This window comes from Haliotis rufescens, unplaced genomic scaffold (assembly GCF_023055435.1).
Source record: "Haliotis rufescens isolate VD_foot unplaced genomic scaffold, xgHalRufe1.0.p SCAF_12, whole genome shotgun sequence".
NCBI lineage: Eukaryota > Metazoa > Mollusca > Gastropoda > Lepetellida > Haliotidae > Haliotis > Haliotis rufescens.
The window spans coordinates 18447478-18464434 of record NW_025963802.1 but is presented as its reverse complement, the minus strand read 5'-3'; the positions used below and the strand labels follow the sequence as shown (position 1 = coordinate 18464434).

Sequence of the window (16957 nt, the reverse complement as noted above, 5' to 3'; positions counted from 1 at the left end):
ACGTAAAACCATACTCACTCACTCACTATTTGCAAGAACGGTAAAGCAATTGTAGAACCTAGACCATCAAGTGTTATGTATATCTAGTCTATTCTGATGAATACCCGGACCCTTCCGCTAACATAGCTTCTTTTAGGAAGTCATGTCCCCATATCCATCGCGCTTATCACCAGCCTCGTAAAGGATGTCTCGCGCTCATGCCCATGGTTGTATTGGACGGTTCTTTGTAGCGTTGTGTCTGCCCATCTTCCCGAGGCAAGGGAGTTAACTGACTACAAAAGTCCAGTTTCCACCCTTGCCGAACTAGGCTGGCATTATGGAGTTACATTTTGGCTGGACTAACGAGTCTATGCATAGTCCAATCAAAATCTCGCAACGAAATCGAAATCCGGTTCCTTAACTGTCGTGCAGATTTCTGTCGATTGCCGGATTTGCAAAGCATGTGCACCGCGAACTCGTTGTCAACAGATATTTTCTATATCTTTTCATGTTTTTAATCAAGGTGCTCAAGTGATTTGATGCATTTCGCGATGTAATACCAGTTTTATCACAATATAGATCTTGATTATCGATCAGATAATCCTGCCTGGGCGCCGCAATTTTGTTTGAAGCAAATGCAAGTGATACGAGAAGTGGAATCTGATTGGTCCATGGGAGAGACTTAGAAGGGACATAACTCGTAATAGCCACTGGTGGCGCTACGATCGAGCCCAGGAATTCCAGCCTAGTTCGGCAACGGTGGAAACTCGGAGTCAGTTTACTCCCTTGCCTCAGGAAGATGTGTCCGTCTTATTGGACTCAAAATGAAGCTGTGATGGCGGATAAGTCCAGGACGTTTACTGGAATAAAATAGGGCTATGATACACTGACGTATCGGAGATATTACTAGAATTTGACAGAGATAGAGGAGTAAACTTGTATTATTAGCGAGGGAGGTTATTCTAAGGGATATTTTCCTCGCACTATAACTCGCAAGCAGTTTTCAAGAGGAATCAATGTTCGGTAGCTTGTTGCTAACATCAATGGATGTATGTTTACACCACAAGAACGCTCTTGCCAATAACTGAGCGGATAAACGGGGCCGCTTTCATGCCTAGTTTTCAAATGCCACGAACACTTTGGCATTGAAATGCTTTAGTCGTTAGAACTAACTGTACAAAAATAAATAACGGTCATATTACGGGATATTATATTTATTTTGTATCACCGTTGAGATAACAAACAATCATATCGGAAACATCTCAATATATTTCACAAATACATATACAAATATACACATTTAGATAGAAAATATGATTTTACTTCATAGCAATATACTTTATAACATGTATTTTGAATATTTTCCATCATTTTATTGTCCTGGATTGACAGGTCCAGATACAGCTATAATCCTCTTGTCACGAGTTCGACCAAACAAATCTCCCAACATGATCCTTGGTTGGTCAGCACCATAATCGTACTCGCGGGTTTCACGAAACATCTACCCGTGAAGATCTGGGTTAGAATTGGTCTTCAGCAACCCATGCTTGTCATAAGAGGTGACTAACGCGATCGGGTGGTCAGACTCGCTGACTTTGTTGGTGCATGTCATCGTATGCATGTAGATTGATGCTCTTGATGTCAGTCACTGGATTGTCTGGTCCAGACTCGATTATTTACAGACCGCCGTCATACAGCTGGAATATTGTTGAGTGTGGCGTTAGCAAAATACAAACATACAAACAAACAAACACCAAACATCTCTTATTTGCGTCACGTTTCCCCCACGTAAAGCTAACACGCCGCAAAAAACCGAAATGCCTTTCAGCGCGGCTTTTAACCTTCACTCAGTCAGTGTGCGTGATGGCCCTGGTAGAATTCTCATAAACTATATAAAACATAACTGTCACGTTGTCTAAAATATGTAATACTATCTAGAAAATAAATAAAAAGTGTAAACTTTTTTGGTATCATGGTGTTTGTCTCTGATATAACCATGTATGAATTTGCTTATTTAATCTTGATACCGCCCCCTGCTGTCATGACTATCACAGTAGGTCGATCAAGATTGTAACAAGCAGACCATTTCACGGGCCCTCATCTCAGAATATCTTTTATGTACAATGTTTTATGTACAAGTAAAACTTAAGATATCAAATTCATTATTTTGAATCACTAACTACAGTCTCAACGTATGACTTAAAACCATAAATCGATTGTCTAGAGCATTGACCTTCATAATGCAAAACGGCAGTTATCACCCCTTCAGGGTCATATTTCTCTATATAGGTGTATGAAATTGAGAATTAAGAAGAATATTTGAAGAAATCAGCTGTTGGCGATTATAGGTTTATACTCAATGTATGTAATGGATTTAATTTATATGTCATCTTTACAACTTCATAAAAAACGAACATAACATTAATGGCAATCGTGTGCATTCTTTACCCAGGCTGAAAAGACATACTTCACATGGACTTACGTAACATCCATTGTTCCTCTCTCAACACGGGCATGTACAGAGTGACAACGTGTGGGCACGGTACAGTTGTTGCTGGAGGACAACCTAGAGGTTAAAAACGACAGTGCGTGCTGACAAACAATGATTAAATATAACCTCTAATTTCACACACACCTCCTTGTGTATCTCCGTCTGTATGCATTCAACCATAGATCTGATGTCGACAGCTTAAGTACCCTTATCAGTTAATAACACCTGAAACTACTCTTTACCCCCGCCTGTCTCCAGCAACACATGATTTGTCAGAAGGTAGCGGTTTACCTGTCCTTGCTCGAGTGATGCTATGCTCCAGCGGTTGCTAGTCGATGGTGACATCTTGGTAATAAAATGATACGCCATTTTGTTTATAACAGAATATATAACTGACTGTTCACAGAAATGAATGTATTGAGCTATCGACTTGGCACCATTGTGATACATCCAATTGCGTCATTTCATCATCCACTTTTGATCATCTATTACATTACCCTGTTTCATCCATATTAACAGAATTCAAAGTCAGACATGATTGTTCTCCAGTCTTTGATACTAGGCATTTAGAAGTTGAGAAAACACGAATAAATGATACATTTTTATGGATAGCAAGAAGAAGCTGAAATGTCGTACAAAGAAAAAACAATTTGCTATGCACACAAAAGTGTCATTTATTCAGGTTCCTCCACTTTATGACATCTCTCCATGCAAATTCAGGCACAGAGAAACAGTTTGATATCACAAGAGATTGGTCATATCCTTACACAACAGTCCAAACGAAGGTGTATACCACTGTGACAGTGACACAAATGTGTGGACGTTCCATATTCCTTATGAATGGTCTAGGATGGCACTAGTCGGACTGTACAATGGTGTCGGAACCGCTGCTGTCGCTGCTGCACACGTTGATTCCAGAGTGTCCCGTCTTGGTTATGGAGTCGAGGGGAAACACCTCGATTTCCGGAATGTTTGGCGCCGATTCAGTCCTGTTACAAAGGCAGTCTTGTAGCCTTGAGGACTTCCTTCTATGTGACCTCGACAGATGGAAACTGTCCTGTGACACAATGTCCTCCTCGAATGGAAATATCACATCATGGTCACATCCATGGCAGGAATGGTTAACACTGTGGGGAACTTCTGAGTGTAATCTTTTACACTGATGCACAGCGGAACAGCTAGGTCTTTGAGTCCGCCGCCACGAATCTGAACCGTTGTTACAACTGTCGGGGTTGCAACGTCCGTAACCGTTCACGTGCACACCATTCTTACCCCTCCACTCCTCTTGGGTGTTTCCATTGCATGCAATATGCTCCAAAGAATCAAGCATTGTACTCCGAGTCGCAAGCAACTCCACCCTGGGCTGGTGTATGGCACAGCGACGCGCTTCAGTCTGTTTGCGGGAAAAGAGTCTCCCAGCAGCCAGTCGGAAGGATGTACTGGTCACACAGTAGATGATGACGTTCCAGAAGCTGTTGCTTAGCGCTAACCATGTGACCGAGAAGTCCAGGAGAGGGTGGACCTTTACGTCTCCCAGCGCCATTACCAACTGTGTCACAGTCCAGGGTGTAACGGCAACGAAGAACCCGATGGTGATGAGGCCAAGAGTCTTGGCTGCCTTCAGATTGAGAGACCTTCGGGAACCCTGAAGCAGAGAGAAATGTTAAATTCATGTCCATATATTTCGTTTATATCACAGTTCTGAGGGAGATATTTAAACTTAGATATTTATATTATTTAACTTATATGGACTGCCGTGATTTATTGTATTGCTGTTGCTAATTGCTGTTCTATTCTAATACTTCTTGTGATTATTTTATTACTAAACCAGCGGGGATGCAGACCTGATACGTTATTGTGCTGACAAACCAATTATCACAATCAGACCGAATCAGGGATTGAACCTATACGGTCACCGGATCCTGGCACGACTAGAAGATGCAACTCGAAGTGAATTGGTCATGTGTGTTCCCTTGACGAGAATTTAATTCTGATTATGTGAGACTGGTTTCAGCCTTGTATCAGCCTTATTTGAATAATTGCATAGCACAACCCTTGATAAGGCGAATCCTTGTTGAGAGGGAGAACTTAGAACTCAAAGCCAGAGAATAATCAGTCTAGAATATCCACCGAAACAGATTCCATTGGGCGTAAAAAATAGACAGACAGACAGACAGATTTATTTCGTATGTGTGGCCATGAGGCCAATAGTACAATGACATTTTGTTGTAAAAAAAATAAAAAAATAGCCGCGCAAATGATATGAATTTATCACTGAAAAACTGATGGTGCGTAAAGGGTAAGCATGTCTTGCTCTTACGGTGGCACCCACCACGCACCCAATTTTCATTGAAAAGTAAGTGCTTATGAAGAAAGTAAAAAGTAAGTACAGTATTATTAAGCTCAATCGAGGTTAACGGAGCTCCCAGTCAACAAACCTTGTGAAAATAACTCAAGACAATTACAGATTCATTTACACAAACCGATTCAATTCCTTCCTGTTCAGAGTGAGTCGCTCTGCCCCTCGGCCCTGATTACGAAGTTTGCAATCGGCCTATTTCTGTCAGCCAGTGTCAATATGAAGATGCTTCTCGATATCGACACGGTGAATCTGTCTGAAGCTTGTGACAAATACACTGGCCGTTTTCCTATGCATATTTATTTTTGTCAAGATAGATGATAAGCACAATATCTCACTTTTCAACACGTGATGTTAATTGCCAAAAAATCGGCATTACTTGACTTCTTGACAATGTTTGCAGACTGTAATACTCTAACACTTCAACTTAGATGAATTCTTCATCAATATCACCATTCCCATTTCGACTGTTTAACATCAGTCTGCTCTCTATGGAGGGCTGGGAAGTAAAATATCGATGATTTCAGGCCAAACATTTGCTATTGGAGTATTCTTTTCAATAGATGAATGATGTCGAGATATTTGGAATGCATGGGCAACTCTCTCAAATAACTTCAAACTTATTTCAAACTATCAAAGAATTTAATGATTCAATTCAAATATTACAAATGAGGATTCAAAGAAAACCACTATCTGTTTGCACGACACGGAAATTGGTTTAATGTGTATAAGCACATCGGTAAACTTGACAACGAACTCTATCATTAACATAACTGGACATAATGTCTGAAAGCAAGGCCACTGGACGTCGTAATTAATTTATTAATACAGTAAACTACGGTTATAACGAACACGCTTATAACGAACTGGCGGATATAACGAACTTACTTTTTAGTCCCGACTATTTGCTGTAGTTATGCTGTATATATGCTTATAACGAACTACGGTTATAACGAACTAAAATTAGTAGTCCCTTTGAGTTCGTTATAACCGTGGTTTACTGTAATTGAATCAGATTGTTTCTGTGCTGCTTCCCTGTTCCATGTCCCCAGTACTACTGTACAATTAAGACAATTCATAACATGGTGTGTTTCTCCTCTCCGAGCTCGAGGCAAGGAAAGACCTTGCTTATTTAGACATGCCTTTGGCTGTGAATCCAATGTGTAAGTTGTCCGTTGCAGTAGGTATGTCCCAATATATTTCCCAATTTGGAGAGTTGACGTCCAGAGGTTCAAAAGGATGATACAAAAGTTCCCAAACAAGTTCCAAAAGTACATGACCATGTGCTTATAAACTCATGGTATTGCTACATCGGTGTCGACAGCTTCAAAAATCGAAAAAGCGGAGACCTTTAAAGATGGAAAAAAAACACCTATAGGCAGAGTATTTTTGATAAAACAGGAAATTGGTTACACAACTGTCTGACCTGGATGATGTATTTTCGAATGGGCGAATGTTTAAGATGACTTTATTTAAAACTAATTTAATTTGGACTCGTGAAAGATGGGAAAACAAAATATATAAAATACAGATTGTCTAACAGTGCTCTCTTCATAAAAGAGAAAAATCTAGTTGTGCTCAAGCTGGTTGGTTGGTTGGTAGGTAGGTTGTTTAACGCCGCATCTGCAATATTCAAGCTATATGACGGCGGTCTGTAAATAATGGAGTCTGGGCCAGACAATCCAGTGGTTAACAACATGGGCATCGATCCACGCAATTGGGGTCGATGACATGCATCAAATAAGTCAGCGAACCTGACCATCCGATCCCGTTAGCCGACTCTTACGACAAGCATAGTCGCCTTTTACGGCAAGCATGGGTTGCTGAAGACCTTTTCTACACCGGATCTTCTCGGGTCTTGTGCTCATGCATCAACCTGAACTTGCTTTAATCATCCCACTGGTACATGTATATATATATCGTCTCCTACGGAACTTGTTGAAGTACATCTAAAAAAGAATGCAATCTTACAATCTTACGGATTCCCGACATGGGTACAATGTGTGAAGCCCATTTCTGGTGTCCCCCGCCGTGATATTGCTGGAATACTGCTAAAAGCGGCGTAAAACTATACTCACTTACTACAATCTTACGTCACCTAGGCAGTATTATAATTTCAGAAAATGTTAATCATGAACAAGAACAAGAAACGACGTAACCCTTTTTGTTAGTTTCATCTACAATGCTCTGTGCAGGTTTACCATTCCATTAGGCTGTAACGTTCGGTAAGTAAGACCAGAGCTAAAGGATCATTAGCAATTCTTCCATGAATTTTATAAAATACTCAATTTTGATTGATCAATCAGAGGTTTCAAATCACAATAAACCCCCTCTAATTGAATAGTACTACTTTTACAGTCATTGTCTGTGGGCATATTTAAATAATTATAAGTACAATTATAGTGCTACACTATTCAAATGATGTGTGACAATACATATAGAGCAGAAAACGCAATGGAAATCTACAAAGAGAATGTATTTCAAGTTTTGATGGCGCTTTTCTATATACAAGTGTGATGTCATAACCTTGCGTCACAATGAACGATATGACGTCATACAAGTGATGCGCTGTGATGTTTGCTAATGAAATTGTCGTGCTACATGCACGTTATGGACTGCGCTTAATTAAACTTTTGAAACCTCATGCTGCGCGTTCGGTTGCAAATTCAATTTCGAGCCGATAAATCTACATGTAACCTAGTTCTGCAATGAAAACCCAGTATGTTTAACTCCTATTTATACATATTCAGCTGGGACTTAGGACACACAGAACAATAGATAACTAACCGTCCCACGTTGTTTTTCGATGTTGCCCTTTAGTTTGTGTTTAAATTTCAGATTCACCTTTGTTTGGGTCAATAGTTTATCGGCATAACAACCGTATAAAACTACAATATAGATCCTCCATCGCAATGAATACGTAAAACCCGTATCACTGTCCACAACAACATAACCATCGTATTCGGGCTGAAATAGGCCTCAATGAGTGAGTGAGTGAGTTTGATTTTACGCCGCTTATAGCAATATTCCAGAAATATCACGGCGGGGGACACCAGAAATGGGCTTCACACATTGTACCCATGTCGGGAATCGAACCCGGGTCTTTGGCGTGACGAGCGAACGCTTTAAGCACTAGGCTCCCCGACCGCCCCAGGCCTCAGTGAGTGAGAGCATAGTATTTCACCACTTTCAGCAGTAGGGTACATATATACCAGCAATACATAAGCAGGGCACACCAGAAATGGGCTTCATGCATTGTACCCATGTGGAAAATCGAACCCGGGTCTTCGGCGTGACGAGCGACCGCTCTAACCAGTAGGCTACCCCACCGCCCTGGGCTAAATGACTAGAAAGGGTATATCAGGACAGGTATCTCCTTCCAGTAATACTGACTCTTACTCCAGATGTTATCCTCCACAAATAGTAATAAACTACAACAAAAACTGAAAACACGAGCGTACCAGGATAGAAGTCGTGTCTCACTCAGAAGCTCCTCCGTAAACATGTTCTTTAACTTGTCAGCATAATTACAACAAGCCGAATGTACCCTGCACTGAAAATAACTGTCTGGGCACAAATGTTGGGGACGTGCATTAACTCTCACAAAAATAATCATCTGTCTGGATCAAGTTCAAACTTGTTCAAAGTTTTAATTAGGAACTGGTAGATCTGTCTATATAGAATAATTATCAGGAAATAAGATCTATATTTGTACTAGAAAATAATATTTGCTCAGCATAGAAACCAGGATCAGTCGTAAATACTTGTAAAACTAAGCCCAGCCATTGATACATTTGAATTACCTACCACAGTAGGCATCCGACATACCATTCCTCTATTATTCACTACCGCCTCCGTGGTCTAGTGGAGAGCGGAAGGTCCGGGGTTCGATCCCCGACCGCGTCATACCAAAAGACGTTAAAAGATGGTACTTGTTGTTACCCTGTCTGGCGCTCGGCATTAAGGGGCTAGAACAAGGACTGGTCGGCTCGGAGTCAGTATACTGTGTCTGAGTGAGGTATTCATGTTAAACTGCGGCATGGTATCCCAGTGAGCTAGCACTATAAATCGGCATCCGTCCGGACTAGTACAAACAGCCAAACAAACACACACACGTACATACACGTCGCTATATAAGTGCAATAATCTTGGACGCAACGTTAAACCCCATTTCACCTCACCTCACCTATTATTCACTCCGGGTCATCAATGCTCGTAAAGGAAAAGTTTGGCATCGTAAAATGACCCTAGGTGACAGTGAGTTGAGGTCAGTATGTAGATGTTCTGAAGGCACCAGAGACTTGGACACTGCTGCTATTGATTGTAAGGCATTAACACATTAAGGAGGGGGCGTAAAGATGAACATAATCCTATCTCCTTGATGGCCGTCTGGTGCGGCTTTTACCAAACTTAGATAGTAATCGATCCATGATATTGAAGTTTCAAATCATCTCCTTTGTAGTCAGGTACAGGCTAGTGAGTGTTACCATGTAGCCTTGGAACAGAGAGGTACATTACCGTGTCAAACTTAGAATGTTGATCATTTTCTCGAACATGAACTACCACTATCTGCGGTTCATTTCTGAAAGGGACGGTGGGGTAGCCAAGTGGTTTTAAGCGTTCGCTCGTCACGCCAAAGGCACGGGTTCGTTTCCCCAAATGGGCACAATGTGTTGAGCCCATATTCTAGTAGACTGTTCTCATGGGAAGATTCAATTCATTGTAGAAAGTTGGGGATTTCACATAAAATTTTGATAACAGCTTTGGAAATCTGGCTAAAACGTGTTATTACCGTATAAGCCCTATGGTGATTCCAGTGAATAACAAGAGTCGGTTAATGCGGGCAAGGAGCTACAGTGGCATGCCTGATTGCTGGGTCGTCGTAAACCGATGGCGTAGATCGTTGCTGGTGCTGATAAAATCTGGTATGCAAGGCTAACGCTGGAACATTCTCTTGTTCATAACATACTGCTTTCTATTATCAGCCGTGGTGGGGAAAATATCTCACTAAATTGACAGCAGCAGAATACGTTCAGCTTTCATCGCAAGTCGTCCTCTGTATGTTTATCTCAGTGTTTAGGGCTGTTAATTCTATTCAGCCACAGCTAATGAAACATTTACAAAAATACAAAAAGTAAGAAACTAGACAAATCATATTGCGTGTGTATAAAACTATACTACAATGGCACCGCTGTTCAAACGAAAGATATCGTTATACAAAGCAACCATCGGGCCTACACGTTCTTCCTCAAAGACATCATTGTACTGGCTGATCCTTCAGAACAATACATTATAATTGTGCAGTCATCAGACTTTGCTTTGTATTGACCCAGCGCGCCTTGAATCACGAAGTTACAATAATGTCTACCACAACAGTTTGAATACATGTCTGTTGACCTTATCGGAGAACACTGGATTCCCAAACTGACCATCATTACGTTCCCGACACGGGATCTCTCCACTTCCTCTGCAGCAAGATCATGTCAGTAGGTACGTGGTCGTTGCATTTGCTGGAAGCACATCGTCTTGTGATGGTGTCTTCACTATGATGTGCTTTCACAACCGTATGTTATGGTGAGATAAAATATCTCCCCTACAGCCAAGGAAGGTTGATCTATCTACTGTCAGTGTCTCAATAGAGTGATTATCAGTCCACTGCGTTTCAACACACAGAGTATCCATACACGGCGTTTCAACACACAGGGTATCAATACACCGCGTTTTAAACACCCAGAGTATCCATACACCGTGTTTCAACAAACAGAGTATCCATACACCGCGTTTCAACACACAGAGTATCAATACACGGCGTTTCAACACACAGAGTATCAATATACGGCGTTTCAACACACAGAGTATCAATATACGGCGTTTCAACAGAGTATCCATACACCGCGTTTCAACAGAGTATCCATACACCGCGTTTCAACACACAGAGTATCCATACATCGCGTTTCAACACACAGAGTATCAATACACCGCGTTTCAACACACAGAGTATCCATACACGGCGTTTCAACAGAGTATCAATACACCGCGTTTCAACACACAGAGTATCCATACATCGCGTTTCAACACACAGAGTATCAATACACCGCGTTTCAACACACAGAGTATCCATACACGGCGTTTCAACAGAGTATCAATACACCGCGTTTCAACACACAGAGTATCCATACATCGCGTTTCAACACACAGAGTATCCATACATCGCGTTTCAACACACAGAGTATCAATACACGGCGTTTCGAAAGAGTATTAATACACCGTGTTTTAACACACAGAGTATCAATACACCGCGTTTCAACACTTAGAGTACCCATACATGGCGTTTCGAAAGAGTATTAATACACCGTGTTTCAACACACAGAGTATCAATACACCGCGTTTCAACACACAGAGTACCCATACATGGCGTTTCAACAGAGTATCAATACACCGCGTTTCAACACTTAGAGTATCCATACACCGCGTTTCAACACACAGAGTACCCATACATGGCGTTTCAACAGAGTATCAATACACCGCGTTTCAACACACAAAGTATCAATACACCGTGTTTCAACACAAAGAAAAGCAATACACGGCGTTTCAACACACAGAGTATCAATACACCGCGTTTCAACACACAAAGTATCAATACACAGAGTATCAATACACCGCGTTTCAACACACAGAGTATCAATACACTGCGTTTCAACAGAGTATCAATACACGGCGTTTCAACACACAGAGTATCCATACACCGCGTTTCAACACACAGAGTATCAGTACGCGGCGTTTCAACAGACAGAGTATCAATACACCGCGTTTCAACACACAGAGTATCAATACACCGCGTTTCATCACACAGAGTACCCATACACCGCGTTTCAACACACAGAGTATCAATACACCGCGTTTCAACACACAGAGTATCCATACACCGCGTTTCAACACACAGAGTATCCATACACCGCGTTTCAACACACAGAGTATCAGTACACGGCGTTTCAACACACAGAGTATCAATACACCGCGTTTCAACACACAGAGTATCAATACACGGCGTTTCAACACACAGAGTATCAATACATTGCGTTTCAACACACAGAGTATCAATACACCGCGTTTTAACACACAGGGTATCAATACACCGCGTTTCAACACACAGAGTATCCATACACCGCGTTTCAACACACAGAGTATCAATACACCGCGTTTCAACACACAGGGTATCGATACACGGCGTTTCAACACTCATAGTATCCATACACCGCGTTTCAACACACAGAGTATCAATACACGGCGTTTCAACACACAGAGTATCAATACACCGCGTTTCAACAGAGTATCAATACACAGTCTATCCTCTCTCGGAGTATCAATACACAGTGTATCCCCACTCAGAGTATCAATACACAGTGTATCCCGACTCAGAGTATCAATACACAGTGTATCCCGACTCAGAGTATCAATACACAGTCTATCCCGACTCAGAGTATCAATACACAGTGTATCCCGACTCAGAGTATCAATACACAGTCTATCCCTACTCAGAGTACCAATACACAGTCTATCCCCACTCAGAGTATCAATACACAGTGTATCCCCAATTAAGAGTATCAATACACAGTCTATCCCCAATCAGAGTATCAATACACAGTGTACCCCCACTCAGAGTATCAATACCCAGTGTGTCCCCACTCAGAGTATCAATACAAAGTGTATCCCCACTCAGATGCCTCTGAGTGTAGGAAAACAAATAATGTCTCCATTTTCTTACAGACAAGAATACAGTTCATTATTTATATCTAATTAGAAAATTTATAATTGAGAGCCTGTTTATGTTGAATGAAATAAATGGATCTCCTGAAAGTTGAAAGAAAATACTGATCTGAAACCAAAATACACACGCATGTGACGCTTTTTTAAGTACCTTTCTGCCCCGTGGTTAATATAAGTTATTCTAACATTATCCGAACCCAGATCAACATATGTTTGAGCCTCACAGTGAGAGGCAGCAACACCCTTCTCCTAGAAGGAGACCCATGAAGAAAAACATATCTTCCCAACACATCTGTCAGTTTGTAACAGAGAGGTTTCAATTGGCTCTACTTTAATATTCGATTATTATTTCTGGCAGCTGTAAGCTCCGATATCAAAGCTGTACAAGAGCTCTATCTTGCATATCACAGCCAAACATCACGTTTTGCACAAGGCACACGTGCACCACACACTCCAGTACTGTTACTGTCTGCAGTGCGTTAATCGGGATACACACGTGTTGGACATGATCAAAGACGATTTCCCAGCCTTTAGATAAGCTTGAAATGGATCTGTAGATATGAGTTTCATCTTTCGGATACCGTCCTGGCGCAAAGGGATTTGTAGCAAATGTATGATTACATGTGAGGATCGTGTGTGTTTCCCCTCAGACGCATCCGCAACGTTTATAGAGAGAATAAACATTCTCATCGAATCTCTCTTCGCTTCCTTTGGAGAAATAGCTATAGTTGGAGAAATCAAACCTAAATGAGGGACCACATTAAGATCTGCAAGCACACCTAGTTTACGCACAGAACACTGAGATACAGGGCAGAGATCAAGGTCGTGACAGATGCTCATATCTCAAAGGATGAGTGAGTGAATTGGGTTCATGCCATTATTGCAGTTATATCATGGCTGGGTTTCAGCTCGATGTGACTGAGTATGGTTTTACGCCGCTTTTAGCAATATCACGGCGGTTTATTCGTAGGAGTGAGTGAGTGAGTGGGCATGGTTTTACGACGCTTTTAGCAATATTCCAGCAATATAACGGACAGGGGACACCAGAAATGGGCTTCGCACATTGTACCCGTGCGGGAATCGAACCCGGGTCTTCGGCGTGACGAACGAACGCTTTAACCACAAGGCTACCCGACCGCCCCTCAGCTCGATGTGAGTGAGTTTGGTTTGACGTCGCTTTGAACAGTATTCCAGTTATACCACGGCGTGTCAGCGTAATGTGGGAAGAAAGCCCGATGTGATGCAGGTCTGACACATTACCGCTTTGGTGAACCAAACGAGCACAGGTATGGTGCTGACAAACCCGAAAACATACTTGGATCGAACCGGGATTCGAACCCATGAATATAGGTTTCTGGCGTGCCCAAGGAACGCAACTTTGCACGAAACCAACATGAACACAACATGGATCATGATCAGGGCAACTAAAGATTCAAATCCAACTCCGTGAAATAACTTGCGACCACTTCCAGACCGCCTGACCAACCGTGAGCTATTTGGAGGTCATATAAAGTGACCCAGTTTCACACAGGGCGCTACTTAACTGTTCTCTTAGCGCTACGACTGTCATATATGTAAACCATCAACGCCAGAGAATAATTATCAGAGTCAGAGACAGAGTCTCAATTATCTGCCGGCACGGATTCCTTTGGCCGTAAAAGGTAGTGTTGAAAAATTATGAATGTATGACAGTGATGACACCATGTGTTCGCGAAATGGGGAAGAATGTCTTGCTCTTCCCTCTCACCCACCATAATTAGCATAAAAAAGAAAGACTTAGTGTTTGTTGCCTAACACCGCACAGCGGTACTCCATTCGTCACCACTCGCCCCTTTCCGTAACCTGCAGCTTGTCCCGGAATAACACGAGTTGGTCACGAATGAGCAGTACTCCTGCCATATATATGATGGCGGCCTGTAAACAATCAACAATCAAAACAGTCCAGTAATGGACCAAACAATCCAGTGACACGATATTGTGTTTACAGTTTTTGTAAGTCAGTGGGAACGGGAATTAAGATCGACTTAGTGCTGAACCGGGAGTGTAAATGTGACCATCGAGTATACTTCTGTATATTTGGCCACAAACGTGGCAGATAATAAATGGCTATACAGTATTGAACAATGTTGTGCCGAGTTGACAGACAAATCCTCTTTGACTACAATCATTATTAAATTTCAGATGTATATTCCCGTTGAGTCACTAGATATATTCCAAATACTCTGAAAATATCATAATTTTGATGCGTGCAAAATCGAACGCACACGAGTGCTCGCATAAATCGACAAAAGACTGGTTACAAACGTCAATCGTCAATCTATTTGAGCCAATCATAAAGTTGTTTTTCTTGTGTGACCTTGACCAACGGGAAATAAGTTACTTCCTTACATTAGATGAAACACGTGGTCGAAAAGCGATAATGGGAAAAGCTACACCTCTGAGGATTTCAGAGACGCAGGCTGTTAAGTGTTTATACTAATAATGCAAGCTAGACGCGTGCTGTATCGTGAATGTCTCTGTTAAATTATTACTGGGTCCATGACGTCCGCGTACATTAGGTGTGTTGGATGCTCCTGTGTAAACACACGGGAAGAGATCGAGTAGAACAGCGTTTATTTCCAGGATGTTTACCACTGCTTACTGACACTGAGGAGAAGAAATAAAAGTATTTCTCGTGATGCCCACGTGTTGAATGTCAGACTATATTAAGACTGCTTTATTCTTCAGTGTGTTTCCCGAGAAGCTTCATTTGAATTTTAGTCCAGTAATAATATGTGCATATTAATAATGCATCAAATCTTCACCCGAAATCGTGCTCCAAGCGCTTAGCGATAGATTATTTACCCCGATCAATGGATCAGTGTGCACTCAGCTCATTCTCCGCTCCCTGGGGAGTATGCTAACCCAGCTGCCTGTAAAAGGTAAACCCTCACATAACCACTTCATCTTACCGGGTACCCATTCACAGCACGGTGAACAGAGGCACATTTCGAACAAATTAATTGCCTAAGGAGACACGTGCTTCAGTATTGGGCAGAAACCTAGAACTCTCAGTCAAGCTGTCGAACACCGTCACCCCGGTCCCACCGGGCCAGGTCCCAGTACCCCGTCATCCAATGGTTTGTCTGGTCCAGACTCCATTATTTACAGGGGCGGTCGGGTAGCCTAGTTGTTAAAGCGTTCGCTCGTCACGCCGAAGACCCGGGTTCGATTCCCGACATGGGTACAATGTGTGAAGCCATTTCTGGTGTCCCCCGCCGTGATATTGCTGGAATATTGCTAAAAGCGGCGTAAAACCATACTCAGTCAGTCAGTTATTTACAGACCGTAGTGAAAAAACTATGATATTTCCTACTACGGCAAATACATTGAATCAATCATTTGCGTAATGCTTTACGACAAGTGCGCTGGTATCTGTCTTCACCCTGGCAAACTCAGTGTTGGCGTGTATTAGATCCTCCAAATGAGATCATACATGTTGTAGGAAATACCAAGTGAGGAAGCCTTGGGCCCATATCTCTCAACGCCAGCCGACAGGCGAGACAGCCTGGTAGGCATGCATTTAACACTTGAAAGAGGAAGACGACCTTTGTGGAAGGATCGCTAACCATTGAGAGGTAGGCATGTTACAAGAAGCACGCGTCTAAGCAGATCCAACCAGGTGGTTTCAGGGGTATTTCGAATGTGAACCTCAAGAAATGTCTGACTTTCGACTAAACACCGACTAGACCTTTACAACCTGTAGCCCTGGTCCCGCTTGCACAAAGCGATCTTAGCGCTAAGATGATCGTAACTACCATAGTTTAACAAGGGTAAGATAATATAAACGCTAAGATGGCCTTGTGCAAGTGGGCCCTGTACTGGAAAGGAGTGAGTGAATGAATATGGTTTTACGCCGCTTTTAGCAATAAGCCAGCAATATCACGGCGGGGGACACAAGAAATGGGCTTCACACATTGTACCCATGTCGGGAAACGAAACCAGGTCTTCAGCTTGACGAGCGAACGCTTTAACCACTCGGCTACCCGACAAGGAACACCAGGACCACGAGGCTATTGTCCCTTGGCAATAACGTCACAGACACACACGTTTCTGACAATCGTCAAACTCTCCTTGCATTTCATGCAACGAAAATGATTGAATACAAATAGATTTGAAATAAAATATAACCATTTCTTTCTTGCCGGTCGAGTAGTGACCTTGACCTTCACACACAATGACAAGTACATTGAAAACAAATGCTTTCGTGTTTCAACATTAGGCAAACATATCGATGCGACCAAATAAGGTTACTTATAGGGATATTACAGACGAAACCTTATCGATGCTTTCAGAATAGGTTCGTGAGTGATGCGAATGCT

General features: G+C 42.1%; 1 protein-coding gene across 1 annotated transcript in view; it reads right to left on the bottom strand.

Moving 5' to 3' along the window:
- Positions 1 to 1613: 1613 nt before the first annotated feature.
- LOC124145664 (alpha-1A adrenergic receptor-like) overlaps positions 1614 to 16957 on the bottom strand; it is a 33127-nt gene continuing 17783 nt past the window's right edge. Inside the window, exon 3 of the mRNA XM_046515530.2 lies at positions 1614 to 4115. Coding sequence (XP_046371486.2) covers positions 3327 to 4115 — 789 coding nt within the window. The 3' untranslated portion in view covers positions 1614 to 3326. The remainder of the gene's footprint in view (positions 4116 to 16957) is intronic.